At 38.5% G+C, this 18,320-nt stretch overlaps 1 protein-coding gene across 6 annotated transcripts in view; it reads right to left on the bottom strand.

The window, feature by feature from the left end:
* Nucleotides 1–2,938, bottom strand: part of ADGRF1 (adhesion G protein-coupled receptor F1) — a 36,658-nt gene extending 33,720 nt beyond the window's left edge. For 4 of the 6 annotated variants that reach the window (XR_008382605.1, XM_053603543.1, XM_053603544.1 and 1 more), the window contains exon 1: nt 2,809–2,937. Coding sequence is in view for 3 of the 6 variants with exons in the window: in XM_053603543.1 (XP_053459518.1) it covers nt 2,809–2,903 (95 nt within the window). In the remaining 3 variants the exon portion in view is untranslated. Of the gene's footprint in view, nt 1–2,808 lie in introns of all 6 variants that reach the window. The other 2 variants (XM_053603545.1, XM_053603546.1) reach the window with 1 other exon arrangement.
* Between the last annotated feature and the right edge of the window lie 15,382 nt (nt 2,939–18,320).

The following is an 18,320-nucleotide window of genomic DNA, read 5'->3' as shown; positions in this document are numbered from 1 at the left end:
TTTTAAATTGGGGTATTCTTTTTTAAAAAATAAAACTGCTTTTTGGGAGTTTCTTTATGTAGCATGGATATTAGGTCTTTATCACTTGTTTTATCAATAACTGCTCATGGCTTGTCTTTCATCTTTTAACCTTTTATGTTTTCTTTCTCCTGTACAAAAGATAAAAATGTTCATGAGATCACATCTGTCAGTTTTTTCCACTGAAGATTTTAAATCTGGGGTCATGCGAAAAAATTTCTTCTGTAAAAAGATTGTAAAAACATTCTCCTATATTTTATTCTAACACATTTTTAGTTTTTCAAATTATTTTTTAACACATTCAAATCTTTTATCCTCCTGGAGTTAATTTAGATTTGGAGATTTACTTTCATTTCCTCCAAATGAATAGCCATTGGGGCCAACTACATTTCTTGACTAAACCAATTTTTTATCAAGACCACCTTGACAATTCTGTACCAATTCTAAAGCCTACCTTTTACATAGGATAAAATTCTGACTTAAATATATTTTTTAAATCTACGCTATCTTTTTTTTTCTGTTACTAAATACCTGCTTCATTAATATCTTGGTCAATAACATAGAAAAGTGTTATATGCCTAAGAAATATATCATTAAGTGCCTTATCAGAAATAATTAGCCCGACTCTCTAAGAGACCAAACATAGGGAAGTCTCCAAGCAGAGGAAGGCTGATGGGCAAACACACTAATGAAAGATTTCATGGAAAATATAATCCGCTTAATACGAACTCTCTTTACTAAAAGCACTGCAGGTGTGAATCTGTTTCATTATGACAAGATGTCTTAACGCCACAAATGTATTATAAATATGAATATCTGTTTATCCCTAAACATGAAAGGAACCTTTCATTAGGCTTTAAGATGTTATCTTATGAGAAAGAAGCAAATAACAAGGAAATTTTTTAAAGGCTTTGTTTAAAACAACACAAAACAAAGAAGATTTCCAAGATTTGAGGACCTCCAGAGATTAAAAATTGATATTTGCCTGAAGGACCTAGAGATATCATGAGGGCCTGATTCATGTAGCCTTCTATCAGTAAGACAAAATTATATTTTACAGTTTTAGAACTGCAAACCTCATTGCTGTTTGCCTCTTTGCATTTTATTTATTCAACAGACTACACGTGAGGAACTGATATATATGTACAATGAAATACCAGGGCATTTCCGCTTCTTTTGTTAATTCCTATGGATTTGCATTCTCAGCATGCCAAAGCCAGGCTTCCATCAGTTGTCAAAAGGGAGCCCACAAGAGTCTGGTGAAAGTTTGCTGGGTAGGGAGTGTGATAAGAGGGCCTCCCCTGCCTGCTAGCTTTGTGTGCTAGAGTGCAAACTTAGCAAGGCTTCAAACAGTAGTGCATAAAAGAGAGTATATTTCAGGCCACCATGCAATAGACCTTTAGTACTATCCCTCCAGGTTTCTGAGATAGGTTTCTATTTCATAGCCATTGAGAAAGTATTTCTATCTGGTCAAGGACTATGTAGACCCTGCATTTGCTCAAACACAATCATGCATTTGCTCAAACACAATCTAGAAGTCCCAAGACACATATTTGGGAATAGTGTTTCCCCTTCTCGATAGCTGTGCTTATTCCTGTAACCAGCAGCAATTCACATCAGCTTGTGATTGTGCTTAACACTAACTTGCCTGCACTCTCCTATTTCCAATCTTATTGCTTATGGCTACCATCCTACACATTAAATAACAAGAGCAAGGAGAGCTAAATAATGTGCTCACAGTTACGCCACTTGTCAGTTGTTAAATAAAGTAACATTTGGCCATTATTGTAAAATTATAGTTAATTTTAGTTATGGTTAGATAATGAGTGGTATATTTTGCCATAAATAAAGAATATAACAAAAGGTTTGTGCTAATATTCTGATGCCTTACAGAATGTACTTTTATCTATTTTTTTCTTCTCTCCTCTGTCATCTCTAGCCTATGTGCGTTATCATCAAGTTTAGCTTAATAGAGATCATCAAGGAAAAGCCAAGGTCATCACTTCCCCATGCCTTGGGGGGGTCAAGGTCTCACCTTGACCTTCTCTCTATAACTCCTTCAACATCTTTTCATAACCTATTTCTGGCACTGGCTGTTACATAGGATATCAGATTTACATAAGTGGATTTTTCATGAAAAAAGAAAAGGATAAAGAAAAATTATAAATCTTCAAGGCCTACCAGTCAAAAAATAAAGTGTGTTATATATATTTGGAGAAGCAGCAGAAGAAATGGTTATGAAAGACTACTTGGGGATTTTGAGGATACCAGGGAAGGAGTTAAATTGAGTACTACCTGGGCATATTGGTCATATAGCGATTCAAGCAAAGGTTAAAAAGTAATTCACCTAGAAGTGAAAACAAATAATTTTCTCAAGCATGTTATTTTAAGAGATTGGTAGGGTTAAAAAAATCCTAATTAATGGAAGCCACACAACTGACATTTTTAACAAGTACACTTGGTGGAGCCTTTTTTATTCTGGTCAATTTATCTCCCAGGCATACCAGAAGGATAGGAGGTATTATGTTAAGACGAGAGAGAGGTGCTTTGAGACAGAAATCCTGGAGTTTGAGACTCAGCCAATCACCCTGCTGTACAGTTAGCAAGAGCCAAGCTCTGTTGTTTCTGCCTGTTGCTTTTTCAGTGCTGTTCCTCTATTTAGATTCCTTCAGGAAATGAGATATGGAAATTAAAATTTTCCCCATGGAGAAAAAAAAATCTCAGATTAATGGGTAGCCCCGATGATAGGAATATACGTTCTAATGAACCAAACCACAGCTGTTGGCTTACCTGGCGATCCCTCTCTTCACACCACAGCTTGAGAGAGCCCCTCCAGCAGTGGACTGAGGCTCAGTCACTCCTGACTCTGTCTGCAAAGGCAGCATTAATATTTCCACGGCAGCAGCTCGAGGGCATGAACACGGGTCCACTGATCCAGCAGCAACTCCGGGCACACCTCGCCTGCCTTTGCAGGCAGACAGTCCCAGGACACACCCCCTTCAAGAAGGAAAAAAGAAATGCTTTTCTGCTAACTCTCCCTGCCCCTTAGAGTCAATATCAGGTTTGGTAAGAGGAAGGAGATCAGGGCCCAAGACTTACTGATTCTCCCTGCAGACTTAGACAAGTGTCTGAAATCACAGAAGGAAAATGGGAGAAAAATGCTCTAGGGGCACATGGAACCCCTGTGTCCTAAATCAGTTTATGACAAAGTGCCACTCCACTGAGCTCTTCTGTCCAGCTTCTGGATGCCTTGGGTCATACCCCATGAAGCTGAAGGAATGCAGCCCTTCATGTGTAATTCCAGGGGGGTGGGGGGAGATATTATGTTTCCGTTTCCAACCTTTTCTGCTTAAGGCTAAAGAATCAAATTGCTGCTTTCCCGGATAAAGGAACTTCAGACTTCTGGGTAGAGGAGTAAGAAAGGGCGCTGGCAGAAGACAGCAACAGGGTGTGTGCTGAGAGTGGATGCTTTCAGTCTGTTCTTTGTCCTGAGAAGACCTAGAGCTAAACCTGACCGACTTCTTTAACACAGATGTATTTCCTTTCTAAGGAGTCATGCAATTTGAAATCTATGAAGGGCCAAGTTTCATTAGGTGTTATATCTTTAGGCACATTGACTCATAAATTACTTATGGTCAAAGTAACCGCAGATGCTGAGCACCACATCCACGTTAGCCAGATATCATTGTGTTATGGAATGGTAAGGGGGAAATAATATGCTAATTATTGGAAATGCTGCCAAAAGAACATAACAGGTGTTTCTGAAATCCACTGATTTTTTAAATTTCAGATTAATGTGATGGTATAAACAATTAGGTTATAATGTTGGCATTTGTTAGGAAGAGTCTCTGTAATCCGTTGATTCATTAATTTTCTTTTCCTGCCTTTGAGCACTCCATAGTTTACAAATGACTGGAGGTGGCTTCCAATGCGAATGCACAAAATAAAATAGTATCAGAGTAGAAATAAAGAAACATGAATTACAAAACTCTGTATCAACTATATGAATTATCAAAAAAGAAACTATATAATCAATTAAGAAAAATAATGCAAATAATAATCTCTGGGATTATCATGTTTTATAAACTGGAAACTGAACTCTAGGGACAGAGCTTCCTAGTCATAAAAGTGAAGGAGAAGCTGGTCGAGTACATTGTTCTTAGTGTCAGAAAAGAGGGAAGATCCACCTTCTCATGAAGGAGCAAACGGCCTTTGGAGAAGTATACTCTAATAGAAATATCTTTTCTTAGAGTGAACAATGCTATTTCCACTAACATTTGAGCCCAGATTTTCATGTTGAAGGCCTTTCATGCTATGCAGGCCTAAACCCAGTGTGACCCTCTCCTCCCCACACCAGGTGAGCCACTCGATCCACATCACGACCAGGTCCTGATTCACATTCTCAGCCAAGTCTGGATCTGGCCCAGCGGAAAGGCTGTCAGGAGAATGGGGCTTACCTGACAAGTGTTCAAGGAAACCCCTAATTGTTCAAGGCACCAACCATTGTTCCCTTGATTCACTCCAGCTTGGGTAGATAAATCTGAACTCATAATTTCATCTAGTTAATTCTATTTTCTCCATGGGACTTTTCTGAGTTTCCTGCAGAGACTTGTTGTAGAATCCATGTAACTAGAGGCTAAATTTCCATTCAAAAGCTCATGGAATTTTTTTTTTTTTTTTTTAGACAAAGTGTCACTCTATCACTCTCAGTAGAGTTCCATGGCTTCATCACAGCTCATAGCAACCTCAAAATCTTGGGCTCTTGCCTCAGCCTCCTGAGTTGCTGCGACTATAGATGACCACAGGAATGGTTGGCTAGTTATTCTATTTTTAGTAGAAATGGGGTCTCACTCTTGCTCATGCTGGTCTCAACCTGCTGAGCTCAGACAACCCGCCCTCCTCAGCCTCCCAGAGTGCTAGGATTACAGGGGCGAGCCACTGCGCCACGCTGCTCGTGGACTGTTAGAAAAATATACTCTTACCCAGCTGAGCCAATGTCTAACATGTTAGGATTAGAGATGCCGTCTTTTCAGTTCAGTGCTTCCCTTTTCCTACTGTCTATGTTAAAATCCAAGTGCTGTAGTAAGTCACTGACATCTTAGAACAGTGGTTCTCAACCTGTGGGTCGCGACCCCTCTGGGGGTCAAACGACCTTTTCACAGTGGTTGCCTAAATACATCCTGCATATCAGATATTTATATCACGATTCATAACTAGCAAAATTACAGTTATGAAGTAGCAACGAAATAATTTTATGGTTGGGGGTCACCACAACACGAGGAACTGTTTTAAAGGGTCGAGGGATTAGGAAGGTTGAGAACCACTGTCTCAGAAAGGATGTGTTTATCAAGTGGGACTAATAATCTGCTAATTACTTTGGCAGGAAAGTGGCTAAGGAAGAGGAGTGGGAGTGGGGAGGAGTAAGGGAGCCATAGGAGAGCAAGGTGGCCAAGTCGTGCAAAGGTTAGTTAGCATGGGAGCGCTTAGAGCCGAGAGGGAAGCTCACTGTGTTGTTGAAGCCCAGCCACCTCCTAGGGTCAGTGTACAGCCCTCAGAACCAAAGGGGGCCCTATAGTTTCATATTCAATCAAAACATTTTAGCAAACGCTAAAGGATTAGGCACCAAGCGGGTAGCAACGATTTCTTGAGTGCCTTGGGTATGAGGAAAATCTGAATCCAAATAAATGAATGTGTTTAACAGCCTTTTGATTTCATATTTAATAAAAGGACATCATACTGTGTCCAATATTTAGGTTGTTTCATAAATAGGGTGTATTTTTTGAAACTGATGACTCACCAGTAAGTCAGTTACTCACCCCTGTTAGTTTCCTCCTGAGAATCTGTTAAACCATGCTATGCTAAATTCCTCAGTACTTCCTGCTAAGTTTGTGGGGCCCTCGCGTCTCTGCAAAGGACAGAGGGCACACGGAAGCCACACTGGGACATATTACCTTATGAGTCCAAGACAAAGCTAACCCTCTGTGACCAGAGATCAGGAAGGTTGGTTGTGCTTCTAGTTTGAGAACGAGGTTGTAGCTCCGTCTGTGACAAAATATCGCAGGCAGGAACAAGGTGTCCACCCAGGCATAAGAAGCCAGCTAGACAAAGGCATTTGCTTCATCTTGTCTACTTTACATTCCACAAATGCAGAAGAAATAGCTATGGTTGAGGAAGAGCACCAAGCCTTTAACGTCATCTGTTTATTTGTGTTGGTTTTGACCATAGTCCAATGGCTTGATTTCCCCCAAAAAGAGCAGAGTCACATGAATAAGAAGAAATGAACCTGAGTCCCAGGAGAAAGGAGATGGCAAACAGAATTGTGGTATTGGAATTTGCTGTCTAAAATCATATAATGGCAACAAACTCTCCCTGAGTGACTGCAAGGTGCTGGGAAATATCTAAATTAGACAGACCAGCAGGTGCACCAGGGTAAGTCCACTCAGGGAAGCAGGGCCCCAGTGGCTGTGTCCATCCATCAGACGTGCTGAGCACTCTTTGAGCTTGATCTTCAAGAAGTTTTGCCCCAGGGGCTGAGAACACAAATAGCAGACTTGAAGGATTCAGCAGTGGGAAAGGCCCTGAACCGTTTCAGGTGGCTTTCTTCCATAAACTGCAAAATGTTTTAAAACAATAAAAAAAGAGTCCAATATAATTTTTTTTTAAAAAATGAAAGGAGTAAAGAGAAAAGGAATATAAAATGTAAACCACAGTGAGATTTTCCTAACTAATACAGTAAGACAATCAAAGCTGGATAGAAGCTCTTAATACCCAGAACTAGGATGTAAAATTAGAAGAGGTAAATAGGAAATTACTGGACTGTTTGAGGACAAAGCTTGCTAATGTGACTTACAAGAAACTACTTGGTGGTGGGGAAAAAGGTGACATTGCATACTAATTTTATTGCTACTTAACATTAAAATATAGGACCTTTAAATAAGCAAAAGGAGAGTTCACAGGAGTGTGGGAAATCTTTACCATCCCCTGTTAGAGGCAGGTACAGCAATCTACAAATATGGAAGCTGACCGGCAGCTAATGAGAGGAGGAAATGGGCCATCAGGCCCCGGGATCAGCTGGCATTTACTGAGCACTTCCTACACACCAAGTACTGTTCTGAGCAGGTCCTGGGAAGCCGTTGCCACTCTCATCCCTATTTTACAAATGGGACATTCAAGACACAGACAGTCCAGTGAATGATGAGCCAGGACACCGACACGGGCTGATGTCCGTGCTGTTAACCTCTTCTCTACTGCTCTTTAAAAACAGATGAAAAATGCAAACAGAAGTGTCTGACCTTGGCTAAACAATCCAAGAAAAGGCAGAGGCAAACACAGGTACTAATGAGACAGAGCATTCTTATTTCTGACCTTCCTTAATAGACTGGAGATCTACCAAAGTCCTATAGAATTCACACTTGCATTTCATTCAACAAGTAAGCTTCAAATGTCACTAAATTCAAGGTCGTGGGTAAATTTGGCAGAGCCAGGCAAGACTCCATCCATGACCTCTAATCAGTTCAGAATGTACAGTATCTGAAGGCCAGAGATAACACAGAGAAGACAAAGCTATGAACTATAACACAAACAAGCTCTTTTTTTTTTTTTGCTCTCTCTGCCTGTCTTTAAAGTGAGAATTACATAGCAGACCAAGCAGTTCACCTCTCCAAGCTCAGATGACCCTCCTGAGTTCACAGGAAAGACATCGTGGCAGGCACCAGCTCACATCCCCCGTGATCACATGATACACAGGAATTCATATGGAGGACAGGGCAGCCTCAGTGGAGAAGTTCAACTTGCTACGGCTTACAAGAATCCCTCTTTTACTGTGCAGATTCTAGAGTCCCAGACCCTTTACAGTAAAGCACAGCAAGAAGCAATGCCAATGAGGCTCCTGGAGAAAGAGAGGCTGCCAGATTAGAAGCTGAAACCCACCAGACTGTCACACTCAGCGTGTTGACAGGGGCATCCCAGGAGGGTGAGAAGCTCTCCTAGAACAAAATTCATCTGATTCCATCCCTGGGCATTTTTCTCTGATGTGGCTGTGCTCAGCTTCTTCATGTGGTCAAACATCTGAAGAAAATAGGGCTTGAGATTAGAACATTCTTTTTCTTTTAAAGTATTGTTTCTTTTGAGCAAACCCCAGATTGACCCTGGGGCTTCTGAATGTCCTTTAAGCAAAGGGAGACATCTAGTGGCGAAGATTCACAGTGTGGAAGAGGTCATCGGCTTACAAAATCACTGTGGGGTACAATCCTTTCATTGCTCTGAGGGTGCCTGAGGCGAGGAGGAGAGAGGGGTAGGGGAGTGTCCAAACCAGGCACCCTCTATGTGCCTAGATTACCTTGTCCAGATCTGCAGGGTAAAGAGCCTACTTGGAGCAGAGTTCATTCATTCTTCTATTTAGTTATTTAACCTTTCTATTAAATGTCTAGTAGATGCAAGAGACAGGGTTAGGCTCTGAGACTTCAAAATCTATAAATACTACTTTCAAGGATCTTATAGTTCAATAGAAGGCTAGGCCAGCAACAATGAGTTAAAATACCTTGCGATAAGGGCTGACCACACTGAGCTGCAGAAAGCTATAGAAGAGGCACTTACATGAATCTTTGAGGGTAACAGGAAGAAATGTCTAAACCACAGGTCTCAAACTGGCACCCTGTGGGCCCCATCTGGCTTACAGATGTGTTTTGTTTGGATCGTGCAGTGTTTTTATAACTCTGCATTAGTTGCCAACATTTAAACTTTGGGGATTTCACATGAAAACCCAGAGGAAGATGTGACAATACCGGTTCCATATTCCTTCAAGGTCATATTCAACTGGAGCTGAGCAAAAATTGCCTTCCTAATACTTTTTTCATAACAGCTAATAATTTACTTATTTCAGTGAAATTTTAGTAGATTTAACATGAACATGGTGCAAAACTCAAAATTATAAAAGTATATTCATTGAAAAATAAGTCAACGGGGGTACTGTGGAACAGTACCCCCCGTTCCACAGTCAAACAGTCCTCATCTACAAAAAAAAACACTTTACCAGTTAGAGATTGTATAAACAGTTTACACCAAAGTTAATTTTATCAGGATTAAAATGTTAAGCACAAAACATAAAATAATAAGGATAGTAGAAGAAAACAGAGAGTTGTTGCTGGTGCATTCTTTAAATAACTTACTGGTTTAATTGGCAAAGACATTCCTAAAGTAAGACCAAAACCCAAACATCACAAAAGGAAAGAAAAAAATGTGTTCGACTACAGTGAAAAAAACAAAAAAAAGAAGAAGAATTCTACATGACAAAAAACCAACCAACCAACCAACAAACAAACAAAAAAACAATAATCAGCATCTAAATATAAATAATGCCCTGGAAAAGGATATTTTCAATTTGTATAATAAATGACTCTTTTCTTTAATATGTAAATAGTTCTTTAAAATCAATAAGAAAAAGATACAACCAAAGAGACAAATGGACAAAGGGATATAAATGACCAAAAAGAAAGATACAAACATATATGAAAAGCAAAGAAACATCTCAAAAATGAAAAATAAAACAATAATGAAATATTATTTTTCACCTCTCAGGTAGGCAAAGATCAAAAAGGCTAATGACAATATTGTTGCAGGTAGGAGGAAACATAGCTAGTGGGAGTATAAATCAGTAAATCTACTGTAATTTTTAAAATTTTAATATCCTTTGACCTAGTAATTCTATTTCTAAGAGTATATACTATATCTGCAAAATGATATCTATACAAGTATATTTAATCCAGAATTACTTGTAATATATGAAGATTGGAAGTAACCTAAAAGTCCACCAATAGGTATAGTGTGTTAGATTTGTTTAAAATGTGTTACATATTCAAGACAAGAACCTTTTTCTTTAAGCAATTGAAATACTGAGATTGTTACTACAAGGCAGACTAATACATAGATTAGCACCAAAAGCAATGCAAAAGCTCGCATAAGGGAAATCTGAGAATATACAGCATTTACTTCTCATCTGGTCAACGGGCAGCGAACAACTTGCAATTGAAAACCAAATGGTGTGTCCTGACGCACGGAAACATTTGCAATAACCTGAATGGCAGCTACATGCTGAACTAGTTTGTGGCTTCAGGCAAAGAAGTTATAGTCTCTTTTAGCACAGCTAGTGCCTCTCTTGACAGTAAAATTCTCTGGTGCTTTATCTACTTTATTTCAATTAGCCCTATGTACCAATAGCTATGCCTCAAATTTTTTTCCAGGAAGGCACCTCGAGCATTGTCAGTCAGTGTAGAGTGCAGAGCTGGCATGCTGGATGCGCCGGGAAAACCAAACGTCCATATACAGAATGAAACTAGACCCTTTTCTCTCACTGTGTACAAAAATAAAATCAAAATGGATTAAAGATTTAAGTCTAAAATCTGAAACTATGAAACTATTAAAAGAAAACACTGGGGAAATGCTTCAGAACCTTGGTCTTGGCAATCAATGATTTCTTGAGCAATATCTCCAAAGCACAGGCAACCAAAGCAACATTTAAAACGGGATCACATTAAGCTAAAAACATTCTGTACAGCAAAGGAAGCAATCAACAAAGGGAAGAGATAACCCACAGAATGGGAGAAAATATTTTCAAAATACTCATCCAACAAGAGATTAATAACTAGAATATATGGGGAGCTTCAACAACTAAATGGGAAAAAATAAAATAATTTAATTTTTAAAATGGGCAAAGTTTCTGAATAGACATTTCTCAAAAGAAGACATACAAACAGCCAATAGGTATATGAGAAAATTTTCAACATTATTAATCAACAGAGAAAGGCAAATCTGTGGGAGAGCAGTATGGGAGTTCCTCAAAAAATTGAAAATAGAACTACCATATCACCCAGAAATCCCACTGAGTCAGTATATCAAAAAGGTCTCTGTGTGCCCATGTTTATTTCAGCAGAGTTTACTATAGCCAAGATTTGCAATCAACCTCAGTGTCCATCAACAGATCAATGGATAAATAAATGTGGTATATACATCCAACAGAATATCATCTAACCCCCCAAAAGAATAAATCCTGTCATTTACCATTAACATGGACGGAACTGGAGAACATTATGTTAAGTGAAATAAGCACAGAAAGACAAATCTTGCATGTTCTCACTCATATGTGGGGGCTAATATTATATTAAAAACAATTGATTTCATGGAGCCAGAGAATAGAATGATAGAACCTGAGAATAGGAAGGGTAGGGGGTGATAAAGAAAGGAAGGTGCAGAACCATCGTTAGACAGAATGGGCAATTTTGGGTGATGCGAATATTGTGGCCATAATCAACAGTGAGTTAGAGGATACTCTAAAATAACTAAAAGAGTGGAATTGGGATGTTCCTAACACAAAAATATGATAAATGCCTGAGGTGATGGATACCCCAGCTACCCTGATTTGATTAACTCATATTGTATTCCTGCATTAAAACATCACTTGTACCCTATAAAGATATATCATTGTTATGTACACATAGTAATTAAAAAAAATTAAGGAGGAAGTAAAATAAATAAAATCACAACAAACATAATCCTGAATGATTAAAATCCCAGATGTTAAAATTTTGAAGGCTGAATTTTGAAGAAGGAATTCATGTAATTCGGTTTATGCAGGATAGTTGCATAATGTGAGTTGCATCATGTTAGGGGAATTACCATTACCTTGCTATTGTCTTTATTTGCTTTTGACAGAAAATACAGATGTGAGCGGATTGGCTACATGATAAAAATTTCAGTTTAAAAATGCATCATGTCTCTGCGTTGCCATTCCTTCCAGAAATTCTAGAGCTTTTAAAGAATTAAAGCCACATTTGCCTGAAGAGCCAGTGGAGTTACTGACTGGTTAAAAAATAATTACGTGTGCAGTAGGATAAAAAGACATCCGACAGTCGTGCTGCTCTATCACCCTTACTGTTTCCACCAAGTCTGTGGTCCATCAGAGTAGATGTCCACATGCCTAAAACAACCTAGAATCATGGCACAGAAGATGGGAAAATTAAACAGAGAATGCTCATGTCAGTGTAGATCAAATCACAGAAGGATTTGAAAAAAGAGAAGCATGGTGTAGAAAATTAAAATGCATGTATTCTCCAAGGAAAGTCATACCCTCAAAGAAGACACACGCACACACACACACGCACACACACTCACTCACACACAAAAGAAGTAGCTATTCATCGAGATGCAAAACTTCAGAATTATAGTTAATGATTGTGCAAGTTGGCCAGCTTTTGCAGACTACCCCTGTGCCTTGTCCATAATTTCTCCCTGTAATATTCTTTTTCATATGGCAACTATTTTAGATTTTCTTTGGGGAGGGGAAGGATTCTTGGTTCTTTTCTTTTTAAGTTTTTTTTCCAACTACTTTAAACCGTCAGCATTATGTTTTACATAATGTATTTCATCTTTGCGTCATTTCTGATACTGGTAATAGGAACTGTGTAAAGACTTTTTAGAGTGGTCTAATTGTATTTTATGCAGTTTTTACAAATTCATCTCCTCTTTCTCAGTGTTGTGTGAAAGCATTGTGCATGTACATAAACATGTGGAAACTTTCTCAATAAATGAAGAGCTATTCTTTTTTTATTATTATTATTGTTGAGAATTCATTGAGAGTACAATAAGCCAGGTTACACTGATTGCATGTTAGGTAATGTTCCTCTTGTAATCCTGTCTTACCCCCAAAAGGTGTAGCACCCACCAAGGCCCCACCCCTCTCCCTCCTTCCCTCTCTCTGCTCTTCTTTTCCCCATCCCTCCCTCCTTTCTCTCTCCGCTCTCCCCTCCCCCACCCCCACTGTGTCCTTAATTGTCATTAGTTGTCCTCATATCAAAATTGAGTACATAGGATTCATGCTTCTCCATTCTTGTGATGCTTTACTAAGAATAATGTCTTCCACTTCCATCCAGGTTAATACCAAGCATGTAAAGTCTCCACTTTTCTAATGTCTGAATAGTATTCCATGGTATACATGTACCACAGCTTGTTAATCCATTCCTGGGTTGGTGGGCATTTAGGCTGTTTCCAATTTTGGCGATTGTAAATTGAACTGCAATAAACAGTTTAAGTACAATTGAACTGCAATAAACAATTTAAGTACAAGTGTCCTTATGATAAAAGGATTTTTTTCCTTCTGGGTAGATGCCCAGTAATGGGATTACAGGATCGAATGGGAGGTCTAGCTTGAGGTTTCTCTATACTTCCTTCCAGAAAGGTTGTACTAGTTTGCAGTCCCACCAGCAGTGTAAAAGTGCTCCCTTCTCTCCACATCCACGCCAGCATCTGCAGTTTTGAGATTTTGTGACGTGGACCATTCTCACTGGGGTTAGATAGTATCTCAGGGTGGTTTTGATTTGCATTTCTCTAATAGATAGGGAAGATGAACATTTTTTCATATGTTTGTTAGCTATTCGTCTGTCTTCTTTAGAGAAGGTTCTATTCATGTCTCTTGCCCATTGATATATGGGATTGTTGGCTTTTTTCATGTGGATTAATTTGAGTTCTCTATAGATCCTAGTTATCAAGCTTTTGTCTGATTGAAAATATGCAAATATCCTTTCCCATTGTGTAGGCTGTCTATTTGCTTTTGTTGTTGTCTCCTTAGCAGTACAGAAGCTTTTCAGTTTAATGAAGTCCCATTTGTCTATTTTTGTTGTTGTTGCAATTGCCATGGCAGTCTTCTTCATGAAGTCTTTCCCCAGGCCAATATCTTCCAGTGTTTTTCCTATGCTTTCTTTGAGGATTTTTATTGTTTCATGTCTTAAATTTAAGTCCTTTATCCATCTTGAATGAATTTTTGTGAGTGGAGAAAGGTGTGGGTCCAGTTTCAGTCTTTTACATGTGCATATCCAGTTCTCCCAACACCATTTATTGAATAGGGAGTCTTTCCCCAAGGTAAGTTTGGTTTATCAAAGATTAGGTGGTCGTAAGATGTTAGTTTCATTTCCTGGTTTTCTATTCGATTCTAAGGTCTCTCTATATTTTTGTGCCAGTACCATGCTGTCTTGACCTTGTACTACTATGGCTTTGTAGTACAGCTTCAAATCTGGTATGGTGATGCCCCCATCTTTGTTTTTATTACTAAGAACTGCCTTAGCTATACGGGGTTTTTTTCTGGTTCCATACAAAATGCAGAATCATTTTTTCCAAATCTTGAAAGTACAATGTTGGTATTTTAATAGGAATGGCATTGAATAGGTAGATTGCTTTGGGAAGTATAGACATTTTAACAATGTTGATTCTTCCTAGCCGTGAGCATGGTATGTTCTTCCATTTGTTAATATCCTCTGCTATTTCCTTTCTGAGGATTTCATAATTTTCTTTATAGAGGTCCTTCACCTCCTTCATTAGGTATATTCCTAGGTATTTCATTTTCTTTGAAACTATGGTGAAGGGAGTTGTGTCCTTAATTGGCTTCTCATCTTGACTGTTATTGGCGTATACAAAGGCTACTGACTTGTGGACATTGATTTTATATCCCGAAACATTACTGTATTTTTTGATGACTTCTGGGAGTCTTGTGGTTGAGTCTTTGGGGTTCTCTAAGTATAAGATCATGTCGTCAGCAAAGAGGGAGAGTTTGACCTCCTCTGCTCCCATTTGGATTCCCTTTATTTCCTTGTCTTGCCTAATTGTATTGGCTAGAACTTCCAGCACTATGTTGAATAGTAAAGCTGACAGAGGACAACCTTGTCTGGTTCCAGTTCTAAGAGGAAAAGCTTTCAGTTTTACTCCATTCAGTAAAATATTGGCTGTGGGTTTGTCATAGATAGCTTCAACCAGTTTTAGAAATGTGCCACCTATGCCTATACTCTTCAGTGTTCTAATTAGAAAAGGATGCTGGATTTTATCAAATGCTTTTTCTGCATCTATTGAGAGGATCATGTGATCTTAATTTTTGCCTCTGTTAATACGGTGGATAGCGTTTATGGACTTGTGTATGTTAAACCAGCCTTGCATCCCTGGGATAAAACCTACTTGATCATAATGTATGACTTTTTGAAGTTCTTGTATCTCTGTGGGATCAGTTGTTATTTCCCCTTTATCATTTCTGATTGAGGTTACTAGAGATTTTACTTTTCTATTTCTAGTTAGTCTGGCCAATGGTTTGTCTATTTTATTTATTTTTTCAAAAAACCAACTCCTTGTTACATTAGTTTTCTGAAAGATTATTTTATTTTCAATTTTATTGATCTCTGATTTGATTTTGGATATTTCTTTTCTTCTACTTGGTTTAGGCTTAAATTGTTCTTCTTTTTCCAATTCCATAAGATGGCTTGTGAGTTTGTTGATGCGCTCTCTTTCTGTTTTTCGAATGTAGACATCTAAAGCGATAAATTTTCCTCTCAAAACTGATTTTGCAGTATCCCACAGGTTTTGGTAGCTTTCTTCATTGTTGTTATGCTCAAGGAAGTTAATGATTTCCTGTTTTATTTTTTCCTGCACCCATCTGTCATTCAACAGAAGGTTGTTTAATTTCCATGCCTTTGTGTGGGGTCAAACGTTTTTGTTAGAGTTGAGTTCCACCTCTAGTGCCTTATGGTCTGAGATGATACAAGGTAAAATTTCAATTCTTTTTATTCAGTTGATATTTGTTTTGTGTCCCAAGATATGATCAATTTTGGAGAATGTTCCATGGGGTGATGAGAAAAATGTATACTCTTTACCTTTGGGATGGAGTGTGCTATATGCGTCTATGAAGCACAGTTGTTCTAGGGTCTCATTTAAATCTCTTATATCTTTGTTTAATTTCTGTTTAGAGGATCTGTCCAGCTCTGTAAGAGGAGTGTTAAAGTCCCCTGTTATTATGGTATTATCAGATATCATATTGCTCAGACTGAGTAAGGTCTGTTTCAAGAATCTGGGAGCATTTAAATTGGGTGCATAGATATTTAGAATTGAAATGTCTTCTTGTTGTAGTTTTCCCTTGACCAATATAAAGTGACCATCTTTGTCTTTTTTGACTTTAGTTGCTTTAAATCCACATGTATCTGAAAATAAGATTGCAACTCCTCTTTTCTTCTGAATTCCATTTGCCTGAAAAATTGTCTTCCAACCCTTGACTCGGAGCTTTAATTTGTCTTTTGAAGCCAGGTGTGTTTCTTGCAGACAGCAAATGGATGGCTTGTGTTTTTTAATACAGTCAGCCAATCTATGTCTCTTCAGTGGGGTATTCAAGCCATTAACACTTATTGAAGTAATTGATAAGTGTGGTAGTATTCTATTTATCTTATTTTGTGAGAGTCCATTGCTTAGTTTTATCTTTTGCATTAGTGTGGAAGGTAGGTTCTGTCCTTTAATTTCTGGATTCTTACTTTGCTGCTGATAGATTGTGATGGTCAGTGTGTAGAACAGGTTGAAGTATGTCCTGTAGAGCTGGTCTTGTTGTGGTGAATTTCCTCAATGTTTGTAAATGATTTGATTTCTCCATCAATTTTAAGGCTTAGCTTAGCAGGGTACAGAATTCTGGGCTGGAAACTGTTCTATTTAAGTAGATTAAAAGTAGATGACCATTGTCTTCTTTCTTGGAAAGTTTCATTAGAGAAGTCTGCAGTCACTCTGATGGATTTGCCCCTGTAGGTCTACTGGCACTTACTCCTGGCAGCTTGAAGAATCTTTTCTTTTGTCTTGACTTTGGACAGGTTCATCATAATGTGTCTTAGAGAAGCTTGGTTAGAGTTGAGGCGACCTGGGGTCCGATATCCCTCTGAAAGCAGGGTGTCAGAATCTTTGGTGAATTTTGGGAAATTTTCTTTTATAATATTCTCTAGTATGGCTTCCATTCTCTGGGGCATTCTTCTTCCCCTTCTGGAATTCCTATAACTTGTATGTTGGAATGCTTCATAAAGTCCCATAATTCTGACAGTGAATGTTTTGCTTTCTCTCTCTTCTTTTCTGCCTGTTTAACTATCTGAGTTATCTCAAGAACTTTGTCCTCTACCTCAGAAATTCTTTCTTCTGTGTGGTCTAACCTGTTGCTGATACTTTCCATTGCATCTTTAAGTTCCCTAATTGACTGCTTCAGTTCCTTCAGCTCCACTATATCCTTTTTATATTCTTCATATCATTAATCTCTTATTTGATTCTGTTTTTGGATTTCCTTTTGGTTATTTTCCACTTTATTAGCAGTTTCCTCCATTGTTTTCATTATGTGTATTCTAAATTCCCCTTCTGTCATTCCTAACATTTCTTTATAGGTGGAATGCTCTGTAGTAGCTACCTCACGGTCCCTTGGAGGGGTTGCTCTGAACTGGTTCTTCATGTTGCCTGGAGTTTTCTGCTGATTCTTCCTCATGAGTGATTTCTTTTATCTGTTTCCTTGCCCAAATTTTCCTTTCACTTCCTCTTGCTCTTTAAGTTCCCATGCCTGTGGACTAAGGTTTAAATGAGTCCTTTTGGTACAGGACCAGAAGGATGAGAAGTTTGAAGAACAATAATGGATGAAAGAAAGAAAGAAAGAAAATGGAGAAAGGAGAGGGGGTTGGTAAAAGGGAATGTTGACAAAAAGAAGAGAGGCACAGAAAGAGGGAGACAGAGCAATATAGGTGTACAATAGGAAAATGACACAACCTTAAAAAAAAAACCAACCTCTGGGAGTGCCCAGTTGAGTGGTTCTCTTGAGGTCAGCAGCTCTTTGCTAACCCAATTGGACACAGTACCCCACCTTCACCAAGTAGAGAGGAAAGACAAAATGCTATAAATCAAACCAAAACAAGCAAACAGGAAACTTTATGGGATAAAATTGGGTGAAAAACCAAATAATAGGGGTAGAAACACTAGCAAAAATGAAGTTCTAATTATTGAAAATGGCAGCAATGGGAAATTGTATTTAAACTGGAAAAATGGAGAAAGAAAAAAAAGAAAAGAAAAATCTGTATGAAAAATGTTGAAATTAAAAAAGCAAACAACAACAACAAAATAAACAAAAAACAAACAAACCAAAAAAAACCCAAAAACAAAGTAGTATATATATCTTGTTGAATATTGTCTGGGCAACAGGAGGCCTTCTGGGGTATGAGATATTAATCACAATGCTGATATGCCTGGAGGCCTCCGCTGATTTCTCAAAACCCATAGGGTGGAGACCCTAAATCTCTCTTCAGCCCTCTTAAAAGGCGCTTTAAACTTCTAAACTTGGCTAAGCAGAAGCTTCCCAGGAGAGTGCTTGTCGCTGGGATCACTGTTGAAGAGGCTATCCACTTACCCAGTGTGCAAAAACCGGTCTCACTCTGCCCCTGAGGGTTAAGGCTGTAAGGTGGCTCAGTCCCTGCCTTTAGGCTTCTCAGTCA

Source organism: Nycticebus coucang, chromosome 9 (genome assembly GCF_027406575.1).
Source record: "Nycticebus coucang isolate mNycCou1 chromosome 9, mNycCou1.pri, whole genome shotgun sequence".
NCBI classification, from domain to species: Eukaryota; Metazoa; Chordata; class Mammalia; order Primates; family Lorisidae; genus Nycticebus; species Nycticebus coucang.
The sequence above is the reverse complement of the archived record's forward strand: the minus strand, read 5'-3'. Positions and strand labels throughout refer to the sequence as shown.